We start from the raw sequence: 16,822 nt of genomic DNA, 5'->3' as shown, positions 1-16,822 counted from the left end.
ATGGTTGAGCCAACAAAAAATAATCCTTTCAATTCTCTAAACACTCTCTGAATCAAGCTTTATGGTTGAGCCAACAAAAAGTAATCCTTTCAATTCTCTCAACACTCTCTGAATCAAGCCCTGTGGTTGAGCCAACAAAAAATAATCCTTTGAAATACATCTTACTACAATTATTCCACGAACCTAAAAATACAATTATTCCACGAACATAAAAATAAATATGTAATAATTTTATTAAATTTATCATTATATTATTATTATTATTAATAATACATTACTTATACAGTTAATTAAACATTGGAATAGGTAACAAAACAACAATTTCCTCTTTTTATCTATACTAAAAATCCACAAGGAAAACCATTTTGTTTAACTAGATTGCAAATTTGAAAAGAAATTTTGAAATTTCCTAAATTTACGATGCAATTATAAGGTAGAATTTTTACAAAGTGATTGGTTAGATCAACAAAATTCAAATCTTCGAGGAGACTAAATCCGAAAGCAGCCGAACCTCTACACGCTATGTAGCGAAAACCATAACCCCACATTGTAACTGGTCCTAGGCACTTCCACACTATTTGGAAATCTGGAAAATTCTGTTTACTTCCTGAAACCCAGGAGGATTAATTAAATGTGCCATTGTGTAAACGAATTGTTGTGTGGAAGATTTCTTCTGACCTGTGGACAACACTCTGCAAAATAAGCTTAATATTCTGTGTAATTTTCTATACCATAAATGGAACCGTACAGTTCTTGCAGCTTGGGGACTCGTACATATCCAGCCATATGGTATGGGCAAACACCAGCTGTTTGGAGGAAGCATACATTGTTAGGTTGTAGGGCCGCTACGGGAGGGACGAGGCGCGATATGGAGAAATTCATTGCAAGAACACAGCATCGCCGTGCAAGTAAGTTTAATTGACACACGAAGAACTATTGATGTGTTTGCTTTTCCATTTTCTTTTGTGTTGTTTTACCCTTCTCTGTAATCTGCGTTTCACCTGCTCCAAAACAGTAATAAGTGGACAACCCTACTCTTTTTTAGGCACAAATTCTGTAGAAATTTTTAATTTTTAAAAGGCTTTCAAAAAATGAGGAATCTGGGTTGAACTTTGCTTCTACTTTAATTTTAGTTTGTCCACTTATTGATTCATTCCAGCGCCAAACAGTGCATAGCACAGTGCGTTGCTATGCCCTAGGTGTCCCATTTTTTGTTTTATTCCAAATGGCAAAATGCTTCTGATTATCACTATGGCAACTGTGTCGTTTCCCATTTTAAGAATATTACAATGAAACATAGTCTGCTTACAACACTTCAAAATGGGAGTATTATAACGAAATGTAGTCCACTTGCAATACGCCAAAAATTTTCTTCACCTTCCACCAAAGTGGCTCAGATTTAAACCTGGCCTCAACCACTTGAATAGACCAACTTTCTCCCAAAGTGCAAACCGTGTCTCCAATAGATTTAAACCTTTGAAGGGAGTTTTAAACACCCCCACTTACCATTAAACCAACAACATTCACATGCTTTTAAACTATTGAAGTTTGGATCCTCATATGGTGCTCGAACAGGTTACATTGAAGAGTTTCATGGATTTTCTTCTGTGTCTTAACTTTTAGATCAAATTTAGTCTTCTTTTGTGCTTTTTAAGTAGCTTGAAATTGACCTTTGAATGACGTCATCATGCTTTTTCTAGCTTAGTATGACAAACAACTCAAGGTTTCATCTAATTTTATGCTGTAAATACCTTAATACAGAAAGCCATTTCTTCTTCGTTCTTGCCTTATATTCAAATCGTCGGGTCACAAAATTATTCCTTGTAGTTTACAACCATTTTCCATCTATTAGATGAAATTGAAACTGACCTTTTTAGTTCTTGCAGATTACATATTCGCTCTGTGCATGTCTTCCAGCAATTGCCCCTAACTGACAGTTCTTTGTTACCTTAGATAAAATTTATTATCAAAAATTCCATTCCTCAACCTTTTTGGAAACTTGAGTAAACTTCCTTTAACCAAGTGCCTGAGTACTAACTACCTATTAAGCGGTGGGTGCTTAAAACAATTTTTAAAAAAGGTGTGTAACCATTCTTTCGTACTTCACAACCATGACGGCTTTCCATAATCAATGACTTTGTGGACTCACACGGGCTAACCAAGGGCAAACATGCCACCGTATGGAGTATTCAACCCATGGTTGCGGAGGAGCGGACCCCTTTCGAATTGCTCTTGGAGAGCACTCCGAGCGGAAAATCGCTCCCTGATTTTTCACAAAGATGTTCCAAATGCATTTTTTTCAAAAAAACAAGAGTTTTTGAGTAGGGCAGTTTAATATTCAAGCCTATGGCCTTAGTATTGATACGCAATTCATGGTAATGTTTAAGAATTAAAGTAAAAGGAAAGGATGGAACATCCTTTTACTTAATTTTTTAACATTACCATGAAATGATTCAAGATGTTTGAGAATGGTTTCGACCCCATTGGATTTGATATGGAGAAAGTAGAATTTTAAATCTCACTCAAAATCCAACAGACTTATCAGTTTTTCAGAATTTCAGGATTGGGGGGATTGCAATGTTCTCATTGAATTTTGTCATGTACTAGGGTATGAGACTCGTATTTAATCAAGAACACCAAACCTTTTATGTACCTTGATGTTAGTGACATTGGTTGTTGAACTCCTCTATCATGACCCAACTAAAAATATACCCATCACTCAAACAAAATCTTGACTTGACATGCTACATTTTTTCTATCTTATGTTAGTTGCTTAGAGGGTGATATTAATGACAAAGATCCCAAGATAGACAATGATTTTGATGATATGTAGCTATTTGTTATAGCATGAGTTCTTTGGATGCTAGAGGCTATCTAGAGCCTATTTGTTGATGTATTTTCGGTTCAAAGATGGATTGCACTCGATGCTATATTGGTTATGTGCACCCTTACATGTTATATAAATGAGAACTTGTAACTTGTGGACGTGGTTGATGAAGATTATGACCTCTAGATGATTGATGTTATATGGTTTAATCCATGTTTTTATGTTTTTCTATATCTAATTCATCATTCTACATGCTTTTGTTGACATATATGCATCAAAATATATAAAAATTCACTCCTGATTCGCTCCTGACTTAAAATTTTTTAAAAATATTGCTCCCTGCTCCCGCTCCCACTTCCACTACCACTCCCGCTTTCACTCTCACTCCCAAGTAATCTTTTTCAACCTGGTAAGAACAATAGCAGCTTTCTGCTTTCAGAACTGGCTTGGGTATCATGATAATTCTTGAATTATTATTGGTTACTTATTGGGGATTTATTCTAGCAATCTTGTGCGAATAGCTGTTATACACACTCTTTACTTAAAGTCACATAGGCAGATACTTATTCTCATTGTACTGATTCTTTGCATATTCATTACTATTAGTATCTGAAAAAGCAAAAATAATTTTAATGCAGGAAAAATTACTGATTAGTAGGGTGAGTACTGAATATTTTGCAAGTTAACCATGGTTAAATTTGATGGGTATTTTTTTTGTTTTTGTTTTATTTAATTATCAAACATTAAAATCATCAAAATTAACAGATGAGTTGAAAATTTAGCTATAAATATATGATGTGAGCCATCAAATGTTGTCGAATAGCTGGCTAAGGCTGGAATATATAAGTTGATAAGTTTGATTTTATATTCATTACACTGTGATCAGATCATCATAATGCCACCTTCTCTTATGCCGTTTAATAGTAATTACTGTAATTTAAATGTCAAACAAATCGGATCACTGATGATACTGTCCATTAATCCAGGCACGATAAAGGAAGGTGACTTACAAATACCATGTTTTGGAAAAATGAATGATGGAAAAAAATAACTATAAAAGCTAATCCAAAGGCCGGATTCAAAAAAACCATAGTTACACCGGTACCGCTATTAGGCATTGGAGAGCATGTACCCCAAGCTCCTCCGCTCATGGGAGCTTGGGAGCTGGTCGGAAATGCTCCAAAACTGTCAGGAGCTTCAACGGGTACTTTGGAGCTTTTCGGGAGCTTCACTGCAACAAATTTTTGACGTTTTGGGAGCTTCAATGCAATGAATAATTGCAAACTTAGGTGTATTTGATGCTGCAACTCATGGAACTGTGCGAAGGGAAGGGTATGTTGTTGGTTTAGATCTGGATATGGGTCTGGAACTAAGAGAAACAACCCATTTATGGAATGTCATTCTATCCAAATGAAGATGAGGAGTCTGGCCTATCCTGATCTTTGTCATTGCAAAGCTATTCATTCTCCTCATATACACAAATGGTGGATGGATATAAAAGCATTTAGACAGATTGGACAAAAGATGGAATACTAAAGAAAAAAATAGTTGAAATTATGAAATATAAATATTATTAAAAAAATATTTTTTAATTCAATTTTCATATTTATTTAAGTATAAAATATATATTAACTTGGAAATTTATAATTTTATTATACAAACTCTATTCAAAATAACATTGGTTTTAAACTCTAGTGTTTTATTTATTTTTAATTATTATTAATATATATATTTTATTTTCTCTTATCTCTCTCTCTCTCTCTCTCTCTATATATATATATATATAGGTGAGGTTACATCAAGGGTGAGGAATTGACCTAGTGACTTAACATATAACGTTGCATTAAATCACTTAATAATCGAGTAACAACAACCTTTTTCAGGTTTGGGAGTTTTGCATGTTTCTTTGCTCGAAAGGAATAACATTGGCAAGTTTTTGATGGAAATAAATAAATTATTTTATTTTTATTTTTAATATATAATATTGTTGCCGCTCCCAACTTGGTGTTTCCTGTAAATTCGGGCAAAACTTCTAGCCATTTCGGATACTCGTTTCCGCGTATTGGAAGTACCCGCGTACCAGAAACTTGTGCAACATAGAATAAAACCATCATAAAAAAATTACTTTATAAGTGATAAGTAAAAGTACCTGTAAAATTTATACCTTGCTTGCCAGTGTTCAGATTATCGCGAATATTGATTGGCTAATAGCGGGTCAAAAGAGTTACTAAGTACAAAATTATTATTCTCACCCCTCTTGAATATTGCTCTTGAATATTGTTGACATTTTTCAAATCAAAATATACATGAGTGATTGCTTCAGTACGAGACGAGGTTAAGATTCCTTCGCTTTGCATGGTTTCTTATTCTTTTTTTCCGCTTCCAATGACACTGACAATCCGTCCATGGAAGAGGTGAAGGGTTTAATTTGGAAGTCTTTAGGTGGTAACACTTTTATTTAGAACTTCTTTGTTGAAAAATGTAACTAGGTTCGGTTTTCATAAAATGTCAAAAGAATTTTTGATAGAAATAAATAAATAATTTTATTTTTATTTTTAATATATAATATTGTTGCTGCTCCCAACTTGGTGTTTCCTGTAAATTTGGGCAAAACTTCTAGCCGTGTCGGATACTCATTCCCGCGTACCAGAAACTTGTGCAACGTAGAAAAAAACCATCATAAAAAAATTACTTTATAAGTGATAAGTAAGAGTACTTGTAAAATTTATACCTTGCTTGCTAGTATTCAGATTATCGCAAATATTGATTGGCTAATAGCGGGTTAAAAGAGTTACTAAGTACAACATTATTATTCTCACCCCTCTTGAATATTGCTCTTGAATATTGTTGACATTTTTCAAATCAAAATATACATGAGTGATTGTTTCAGTACAAGACGAGGTTAAGATTCCTTCGCTTTGCACGGTTTCTTATTCTTTTTTTCTGCTTCCAGTGACACTAACAATCCATCCATGGAAGAGGTGAAGGGTTTAATTTGGAAGTCTTTAGGTGGTAACACTTTTATTTTAGAACTTCTTTGTTGAAAATTGTAACTATGTTCGGTTTTCATAAAATGTATTTGTCAAAAGAATTTTTATTATGGTTACAATGACTTATTAAAGCATGGGTTTCATGCTTAGGTCATCATTTTATTAGTCAAAGTCCCCATTGTGGACTCCTAGGATTAATAAAGAGTCATTAGAGTCATTGTGTATTTTATGAGACCCTTCTTGGGCTTTCGAACATTGTAAAAAGAATCATTTTTGAGTCAAAAATGAATTATGTAACCTCCACACCAAGTTGGCCTCAAGACAAGTAATTCAACCTCCCTAGAAGGCTATAAATACAAGACAATTTGACTTCATTTGAAGTATATCACTCTCTCTCACATAGTTTGATATCTGAAGCTGGAAGCTGGGAAAAGTGCGAAGGTGAAGAAGGAGGCTAAAAGGAGTGCGAGTTTGGTCAAGAAGGGAAGGACAAAATCGAAGTTTTGGTATCGCTCTCTCTTTCTCTCTCATGTGGGCTAGTTTAGGAGATCAAAGTCTCCTTGTCAAAGTCGAAGCTGTTGCTGATGCCGAAAGCTGCAAAGTCGAAACTGCTGCTGATGCCGGAAGCTGCCAAGTCGAAGTTGCTAGGGTCGAAGTGCTGCTGTTACTAGGTCGAAGGTTGGATCGAAGAAGGAGAGGCTGACTTGGTGTGGAGGAGGTCTTTCTCTAGGTTGAAGAGTCTCAAGGAAAACTATTGAAGTAAGAGATTTTGATTAGGTTTTCTCCTAGATAGGGGTTTTTCCCTGGCATAGTGCCTCCATCTTGTGTCTTGTGTTTTTGTGATCTTTATGCACACATAATTTGGTAATTGCTTGATGAAAGATAATATAACAAATAAGTAAAAGAAGTCAACATAATTCACAAGTAATTTTCAAGAAAGAGAAATCTAACCCTAGTCCTACTAGCAATGATTTCTCAACATGGTATTAGAGCTAAGGTCAAAGAAGATTGAAGATCACTTCGTTGGCTTGAAGGAAATGATTACTTCCTCTATGATAAGAATGAGATTCAATATTGCAGGAAGCTGTAAAAAAAAGATCTTCTACTACTTATTCAACGAAGCCAAAAGTCAAGGGTTCTTGGCTGCACTTACAGGTTCACTTAATATTGATAATGCATGCATGGATTATTGACAGTGAAGCATCTAGGCATATGACAAGAAAGAGTAAACAACCTCACACTTTATCAAAAGAATCATTTTCTCATACAATGGAATTGGGAGATAACAAACGCTATTAGAGGCCTGGGATCAACATCATTAAAGCTGTAGAATGGAGCTAAGATGAAGACGAAGGAAAAAAACATTTTAAGGGTCTATTGAAAGTAATCTAAGGAACCTCAAGAAGTTGATTAAAGGATCATATAAGGAGACCTTATAAGGAAAGAAGCTTACTATCTTCAAGGACAATGTCTAATACAATAAAGGAAGAGAAAAAAATTAGAAGAATCATTCAATTACAATAAGAAGAGGATAGATCGCATCCTTGAAAAGTTTTAAACACACACATGGCAGCAAGAGAATATGAAAGATAAAACATTAGAGTACATTTTTTATTAACAAAACATATACATTTATAGTACATGGTGTGACCATTGGGTTCCACATCCCAAGGTCTGTTGGACTTCCTTTGTCTATTCGGCTTCCACACTAACCCTTAGAGGATTAGGTGTCTAACATTCCCCCCCTTAATCCGAAGGGTTATGTATGAGTCCAAGAAGAGAGCTGTAATACAAAATGTGCAAAAATGCATGACAGCACTAGGCTGAATGTGCTCTCTGAAATGTTGGTATAAAGGGCGGTGGTTTAAGGATGACCACCAACACTGGAATGCTTAGTGCAATTCTCAAAACTCTTCCAAGTCTGGCATGAGGCTCAAGTCTTCTGCTAGAGGAAGTGCTCATGATGTTTTGAAGAGGGAAACCTTCAACCATGAAAGAGAGGTCTCACCTCGCATAAAAGGGAGAACTTCAACTTGAAAAGGGAAGTCTCAACCTGTGATGGTTTAAGGATTACCACCACTCTGGAATGCTTAATGCAATTCTTGGAACTTTTCCAAAACTGGCAAAAGATGACGTCTTCTGCTAGAGGAAGTGTCCCCAATTCTATTCCTGGAATTCTTCTGAAACTGGCAAGAAGCTGAAGTCTTCTGCGAGAGGAAGTGTCCCGGATTACCAACTGTCCCAGATTACCAACTGAAGGCATGCGCAGGGGCATCTTTGTCTCTGGCTACAACTCCGAATTTGGTATGGTAGGTTGTGGCTCAGGCTCGCTTGATGTGGCTTTGAAGCTTGTAGATGACCATCATTTCCCCCCTGTCAGATACAAGGTGAGATGATAGAGAAAACTCAACTGCAAGACTATTCAATACTCTTGAACAAGTTCTGACATGTGACCGAAATATCTTCTTGGCTGTTGATGCCCATTGCCAAGAAGTGATCTATCCAAGATGAATCTTTGTTCTTGTAGGAGGTTTGTTTCTGAAGCATCTGTTTGAAGAATGACTTGTTTTACTTACATGGATGAAGATCAAAACAGTGATCTTTTAGATGGCCAACTCGGTCACAGTGTTGGAATTTCACAATTTGTTGTTGTTGAAGAGGGGCAGAGTCTGGAACAGCGGGAGATGAACTGTCATGAAGGAATCCAACACTCTGAAACTGAATGGGCTTTACGTAATCTGGAATATGAAAGGACAAGTCCTTCTCATGTCCAAGACCAGTTTTGTGCTTGTTGTGGACAAGCTCTTCCCAAGGTCTGATGATGGGCTTGGGAAGTGTATGTTGAATTTCTGCTTCTGCATGTACAACTGTTGCTTTATGGGAGTTTGTTTCAATCTTCTGAACAGAAACAGGTTTAGAATGACTCCTCTGTTTTAATTCTTCTTGCTGTAGCTGAGATTCGAGCTGCAAAAAATCATTTTTCTCTTGTGCATTTTGTAGACAGACCTGAATGTCTGTGAGAGAAACTTTGTTGACTTTTAATGTATCATGAGCAGTAGACAATATCAGAGTTTTAAGGAACTCTAATACTTCATTGATTCTGGCCATTTTCTCCAATGTTAAACTTACACTTTAAAGTTTAAACCAACTATGAACCAATGTCACTGCAAGGTATTCTCAAAATTTGTTCTCCCAGACAACTACAACAATCAAGTGATATTATTCCTTGAGGAATGAACCAAAAGCAAGATTTTAACTCTACAATAATTCTCCAAATCCACACACAACGGTGGTTGGTTTCATTCATATACAAGGAAAAGTATATTGTGCATTCCCAAACGATGAGACTCAAATACTACAACAAATAAAATACTTGTTTCTCCATTATGAATACTTAGAAATATATATCAGCAAGGATGCAAGCTTTACACAGTCATCTATTCAAGAAATACAGTGCACAAATTGAAAAGGAACCTGACCCAGCCACTTGTATAACAAATTCAACTTCTAGAGAGTCTGCTACAGCCCTAGGATTGCCTGCTATGCCAAGGGAATGATAGTAAACTTCATAAAATTGTCCACTGTTAAGTCTGCACCAGAACTTGATAAATTTCGTCCCACTGATTTGAAGGTTTAATAATAGCAATCAACAGCCCATACATCTGAGAATTATCTTCATGAAGAATTGTCCCTGCATTAGAGTTGAACTCGCCCCCCTTTTTTTTAGGAGACAATCTGGGTGCAAGAGGAAGGGAATTCAACCTTTATAAGAAGCAACTTGGCACCTGTGCTAAACCCAATTCGCACCCCCTACAGTGTTTAATTTGTAGCATTTGGCTCAAAGAAATGGACTTCAATTGCTGGAGAATTTTTCTGAGCTTGAAAGAAATTTGGTTCCTTAAAAATAACTAAGAATTTGGCTCTTTTTTTCACTGATAAAACTTTGCTACTAAATCTGAAAAATTCAGCCTCTTCCCTGGGCACATTAATCTCTGAAATGCACAAATAGTTCAGCCTTCAACCTGAGTGAATGAGAGTAGATGAACAACTCGGCCTCTGTTTGTTGACAAAATATTTTGGCCTTGAATAAACTAGCTCGACCCTCTTGATTTGCAGAAGATTTGAGCCTGGAATTAATAGAGAATTCGTCCCTCTAAGTTCGCATGGGAAATCCACTAAAAACTCTTTATAAATCCGTCTCCAAATTCTGGAGTAGTCTTCTTCTCCCTTCAGCCAGAAAATTGACTCAGAACTAAGGGGATTCTTCCCATGATAAGGGTAATGTGGTTTGTCCTTTGTTCTTAGAGAACCACGTCCAGACAATTACATGCTCCTTCAGCAATATATTGACTCTGTAGACAAAAAATCACCCTTCATTCCCTTCAGTCTGCCCTGGAGTGGCACGCGGGCCTTAATTTCCTTGGATGACTTGTGAATGGTCGATATTTCTCATATTTCTCCTTCCATCCTCAATCTACGTCGAACTATCTGCCTGGTATGGACCAAGGATGCATTGGCAACTTCGATATTATGTGCTCCTTTCTTTATGCAACAAACTCAATATAGTAATGAAATTTACATACGATAAGTGACTACAACTGTCACCATAATTCAACTGGTTGGACCATTCACTAAACTCGACACATTGCTCCAATCACCAAATTTTACCACTTGGTTTGTTCGTGCAGTCTGTCCTACTATAAACCTGCCCCAACGCCCTTGCAACTCACTCCTTTAGAATAATAAAACCTTCGAAAAAGACAAATTAAGACATGATTTGCATGGCAAGGGGATCACGAGGAATACAATCATGCATCATTGGAATGCTTACAATTCGTCCCAATTAGAAAGATACACTTGCTCCGCGGCTCTAGTTCAATGCGTTAAGGGACTGGTTCTCCATTTGGTTCAAATGCTGGTATCATCTTATTGTTACAAGATTTCGTAATTCTAGTCATAGAACAATCGGTTCTAGTGCCAAAAACCAGCGCTTCGTTTCTACTGGGCATACGAAAGATCAACCAATTCTTGCTTCCCAACTCTATACAAAAGGTCAATAAAATCAAACTTAAATATCGGGTTTCGAATGCTCCAATGTTTCGAACGCTCCAATGTTTCAAGCGGGCTCCGAAGAGGAAATACAATCATGCATCATTACCAACGTTATATGAAACACTGCGTTTTGGAGAAATTCTTTATACACCAGCGTTATATATATATACCAAAGAAAACAATGGCAATATATATATATATATATATATATATATATATATATATATATATACCAAAACAACGTTATATATGAAACACTGTGGTGCCACCATGTTTAATGTAGTGTGGAGGCCACCATGTTTAATGCAGTGCGGAGGCCATCATCATATTTGCTGCATATACAACCAAGCTCTCAAAATATCTTGTATCGAACTACTGAACGTCTTAAGAAATATTTTCCAATGCTAGAAACACCGTAGCAAAATTTCAAAAAATCTCTGCAAATCTTTAAAATCTTTGAAGATCAGATGCTTCAGTAAACAGGGCCGACTGAAGGCTCGCCGATTTGCGCTTTCTTTCCCTCTTCGATCTTCACCACAAAATTGTGAGTCTCCTCCATACTTCAAAAAGCGATCTCCCTGCTCCTTCACACTTGGATCATCGGTGGCGTTTGTCAATGTCGTACTTACTGTAAAACAGGTAGGTTCTTTAATGCGAAAACATTAATCAATGCTTCCAATGCACAACCAACAACGACACTATTAGAAAATTCAACAATCAATGCATCAAAATCAAACTCAAAAGGCCATTATCCATGGCTAGCTATCCACTGCAAGTAACCACCATCCAGCAAGTCGGACTAGCGATATTCACCGAGCATAACGGTTGGAGGGCGGACTATTTCGGAGAGAATAAAACGTATACTGACACCATCTGCATGGAGTAGGCTTTAGGCAACAACAATGTATTATATGGGAAATGAGCAGCGTATTATATGGAAAACTAAATTGGTATAGGCAGCGTATTATATGTGTACCAGCAGCGTATATATGTCAAAGCAGATACCACAACGTACCAGCAACATATATATGTCAGAGCAGATACCACAACGTACCAACAATGTATTATATGTCAGAGCAGAGCGGAGGAGCAACGCTTTTATATGCAGGTGAATAATAAATATTAAACAGAGAGTAGTGTTTTGTATGCAATGCAGAACATAGGCAAAATAGGGAGTTACAAAGCAGAGGGAAACCAAAAATGGCACTGGAGAAATGACAGAGTTTGCAGCTAGAATTTAGCTAAGAAAATATTCATAAAATGCAGAACTGATGGCAGAAATGACCTGCACAGAAAGGCCATAAAACTAATGGCTCAAATATGAGCAGGGCAGGATATCGCCCGCTCTGATACCATGTTAAACACACACATGACATCAAGAGAATATGAAAGATAAAACATGAGAGTACATTTTTTATTAACAAAACATATACATTTATAGTATATGGTGTGACTGTTGGGTTCCACATCCCAAGGCCTGTTGGACTTCCTTTGTCTATTCGGCTTTCACACTAACCCTTAGAGGATTAGGTGTCCAACATTAATGAAGTCTTGGATCTAGTAAAAGGAAAAGTGAAGAAGTCTACAAAGAAATCAAGAAGTCTAAATGGCCAAGAAAGAAGGGACAGGGATCAAGAAAACTTTGTCAAAGAAGTTTCACCAAAGAAGAACATGATGGAAGGACCCGAAGTCAAAGACCTATTTGCTAGGAACTCTTAAGGACTCTATCCCTTGCATCCCTCAAGCTTGGAAGGAGCCCTTACCAACTTCCAAAGATAAGTATCTTACTCCTTGTATTGTCTTTTATATTTGGTTTCCCTTATTTATCTAAGTTTGTTTATATTAAATAGTAATCACATTTCTAGTTATATTTTTGTTAGAAAAGACTTGCTGAATACTCAAGGAACATGGAAGAAGGTTTAACAAGACAAAGCATTGGAATTACAAGGTTTGTTAAGAAACAAGAGATATTGTATTACAAGTTTTTCTCTCTCCATATTCATTCTTGATAAACTATTACTAACATCTTTTTGTCTAGCTTTCTTGAATCTTAAAGATTCTTGATTGGGTGATTCATCATTAGATAAATCTACAAAGGTTCACTGTGAAAATCCTAACTTAAGGGTATGTTGATGATTATGTGTGAAACCCTAACCTACTTGGGATTATCGTCGAAAGAAAATTTCTGATGTTTTGATGAAGTCATGTTTGGGGTTTTGGTTTGGTTATGGAAACTCTAACTTGTTAGGGTTGAATGGTAATGTTCGAAATCCCGAACCTTTGAAGTATTGATAATTTAGGTTTTGCTATGTTTTGTATTAAAATCCTAGATCATTAGGGTTTGGTAGGGTGTATAAGCAAGACCCTTATAATGTCTTAAAAATGAAATCCTTGGCATGTGTGTGTTTGTCCAATAAAACCCTAGTCTGATCAAGTTTGTTATATGTCTAACTCTTATTGATATTTGTGTAGTTGGGTTTGACTAACACATGTTATGATGTGCTTGTGCATGATGATGGAATCCTAGATATATGAGTTGACCTAATTGTTGATGGTCATGAGTCCTAGGGTTTGGAACTAAGCCCTAGTCGAAGTTTGATTCTCTAGGATGATAATATTTGTGAATTCTAGGGTTTTGTAAACAAACCTTAGTAGAAGTCCAAATCTCTGATATATGATGACAATGTGATAATTTGAGATTTGTGTAAGATTGTTGAAATCTGAGTTTTAGTTATGACTGATGTTTGATTGTTTGAGAAAATCTAGGGTTTGCAACAAACCCTAGTGGAAGCTAGTCATGTTGTTACTTTGAATTGAGTTGTGATTGGTTTTGGTTGTTAAAAGCTCCTGTATGAAATCTAGGATCTCGCACTAAATCCTAGTGAGAATTCTAACATATGAATTCTAAAGTTGTTAGATACATTGTAGATCTATATTTGTTTGAATTGTTTCTAGGGTTTTGTAATATGATGTAGTAGGGTATGTAAGAAAGAAACATTGAAACCCTAGATGTAATGAAAGTTATTATGAAATTCTCAAAGTCTTGATGAAATAGTCTAGGGTTTATGACAAAAACCCTAGCAAGAAGTTGAAGAGTATGTGTCTCTTGTTTGTAATTAAGTTTGGGCATCTGATATATAAAGTTGAATGCTTTCGTGATTTTGATATGGTTAACTTCATGCTTCTATAGATTTGGTTGTACTTGCTATCTAAGTTGTGCAGGTACACAATCTTCAAGATGGTGAAGATGTTCGTAAAGTAAAGTTGATGTGATAAGCATGATGTGAGTAATGATGGTCATGATAATTCTGATGAGAAGGATTGAAACCATGAAAGATTCTCCGATGTCGTAGAAAAGAAGTTAAGCTCCCTGAGTTAAGAGGGAGCTTGAATGAAAGGAATCTCCCTAGGTTAAGAGGGAGATTGGGTATATTCCTTGTATATGGATGATTAGATCCTCCCTAGTTAAGAGGGAGTGATGGATGTGGTTCTCTACTTCATGTGTCATGCATTAGACTAGGACTAACAACTGTAAGTTTTAGTGAAAGCCATGAGTGAGAGAAGAAAATTGGAGAATGTATTTTGAAGGGCTGTTGAGATAAGAAAAGTCAGATCAATTTATGGAATATGTTGCTGCATTAGAAGTAGGAAAGGAAGTTGTATGGTTGAGGAATCTTCTGTCGAGATTCATTGGGAAAGCTCTCAGTCCTACTATGAAAAGTTGAAAAGCAACATCAAGTTGTCTGGAAGACCCCGAAGGTTTGTATCTATTTATGTACATTTGAAAGTTTGTCACTGATTGGGGTCGTGTTTGTACAGGTAAATCTCTCAGAGTTTTGATAACATGTTTTACATGCCTAGAGTTGTCGATCAGTTTGATTGGATTTGCTACCGATTGGAATAATCGGGAAGTTGAGGCTTTGTGTGTGAGACATTGCTTAGGAGGACATTTGGACGTCACTATGTGTTGATGTCTAGTTCCCAAAGTAGGGAGGGTGGCGTTCGTCGTAGAGCTTTGACGTCATATACGCACCTAGATGCCTGGGTTGATGGTTAATAAGTAATATTGATGGTACCTAGAGAAGCTGAAAGCTTTAGTCCATCTTAGTCCCACTTAGATAGATTGCCCTGGTTAGGAATCTAGTCTATGGCATTGTGGTGCCTAAATTGTTGAGAGACCTTGGATAGATTGCTTTGGTGAGGTATCTAGTCCATGGCATTGCGGTGCCTAAACTCTTCATAGTTCATATAGTTTGAGATCTTCCGTATGAATACCTCCCTAGTTAAGAGGGAGTGTTGAAAAATGTAACTAAGTTTGGTCTTCATATAATGTATTTGTCAAAAGAAATTTTTATTATTGTTACAATGACTTATTAAAGCATGGGTTTCATGCTTGGGTCATCATTTTATTAGTCAAAGTTCCCATTGTGGACTCCTAGGATTAATAAACAGTCATTGTATATTTTATGAGACCCTTCTTGGGCTTTTGAACGATGTAAAATAATTATTTTTGAGTCAAAAGTGAATTATGTAACCTCCACACCAAGTCGGCTTCAAGAAGATCAAGTTGGCCTCAAGACAAGTAATTCGACCTACTTAGAAGGCTATAAATCAATGTTGCGAAAATCGCGATTGGGATTAAATCGACAAGGGGAAAAAATCGTAAAAATCGGGAAAAAATCATAAAATACAAAAATATTCAATTTTTTTCAATTTTTTTAATATCTAAAGCATCTACAACATAAAATAAATATATTGACACATAAATATGATAAAAGAACTAATATATAAGATGTGTAATATCATTTCTAGTGCTACATCACACATAACGGTGAATCATGTCCTGAATAGTAAGTCCTGACTCCTGACTCCTGAGTCCCAACTCAGCCTCAAAATAGCAACAAAAAATATAATAATGTATCTCATATCATGAGTCATAATGTCATATACAATGAAATGAACCAAATAACTAATACTACTGATTTCCTCTGCCTCTCTTGTGAGAAAATGCAATAGCTTTCCCTTTCCCTCTAGATGTAGATGCCAGTGGAGTTGGCAGTGGACTCTGTTGTGCTCTAGAAGCTGAAGAACTAGGAGCTATAGGAGGTAGACTACGTCCTATACTAATGGCAGGGGTAGCCTGGGTAGGTGGTGTCACCTCCTCCTCCTCCTCCTCCCCCTCTATGCCTTCCACTACCTCTTGCTCTAACCAATCATCGACAAACTCCATGAGAGGCCTCTCGGCCTCAACCCTCCATGCAGCAGTGGTGTTAATCCCATCCAATGAGATGGCCTCCATATCAGGTATCCTCTCAAGTTGCCTTACCCACAATCGAAGATTGTAGTAGACGTAGACCATGCCATTAAGTCACTGGGACTCCAACCTGTACAAAGATCATAAAATAATAATTATAAAGAAATATATTTTAATGAATTCAAAAAATTAATTGAAAATTTGGAATATTTTAAGTCTTAAGTTTAACCTGTTGCGCTTCTTGTTGTGTATTTTTTCAAATACACTCCAGTTGCACTCGCATCCTGAGGAGCTGCATGTTTGGCTGAGGATTCAAATGGCAAGCTTTCGCAGATGGGGTACTCTGGCACCATAGCGAGCCCACTATGCATCTACAACAAAATTACAAATAAGATAAACATAAGAAAAAAATGAAATTTGAAAGTTGAAGCAAAGTATGAAATATTGAACTTGAAGAGACAATGAAATTTGAAACAAACTAAAAAATACCTGGCATTTTAGTCTTCCTATCAACCACAACCATGTCAAAGCTAAATGTGCCACCTGCCATCCTGTATATCCCCATTTCTTTAGAGATTTTTGCACGTTTTGCTCGAGATCGCACCATCCTATGAACACAGCGTAAGAATCCATCCATGATCTCAGCATCAAATCAAAACCCACATGGGTAAGAAAATGCGGGGTTCAAGTAGATCCCTG

The 16,822-nt window shown here is 36.5% G+C and overlaps 1 protein-coding gene across 1 annotated transcript in view; it reads left to right on the top strand.

Moving 5' to 3' along the window:
* The first annotated feature begins 467 nt into the window (after positions 1–467).
* LOC149156748 (uncharacterized) overlaps positions 468–16,822 on the top strand; it is a 79,685-nt gene continuing 63,330 nt past the window's right edge. The window contains exon 1 of the mRNA XM_089445204.1: positions 468–908. Coding sequence (XP_089301330.1) covers positions 737–908 — 172 coding nt within the window. The 5' untranslated portion in view covers positions 468–736. The remainder of the gene's footprint in view (positions 909–16,822) is intronic.

The sequence above is a fragment of the Pinus tabuliformis genome, chromosome 9, assembly GCF_031772625.1.
Source record: "Pinus tabuliformis cultivar Carrire ecotype Pingquan chromosome 9, CPIR1, whole genome shotgun sequence".
NCBI classification, from domain to species: Eukaryota; Viridiplantae; Streptophyta; class Pinopsida; order Pinales; family Pinaceae; genus Pinus; species Pinus tabuliformis.
The sequence above is the reverse complement of the archived record's forward strand: the minus strand, read 5'-3'. Positions and strand labels throughout refer to the sequence as shown.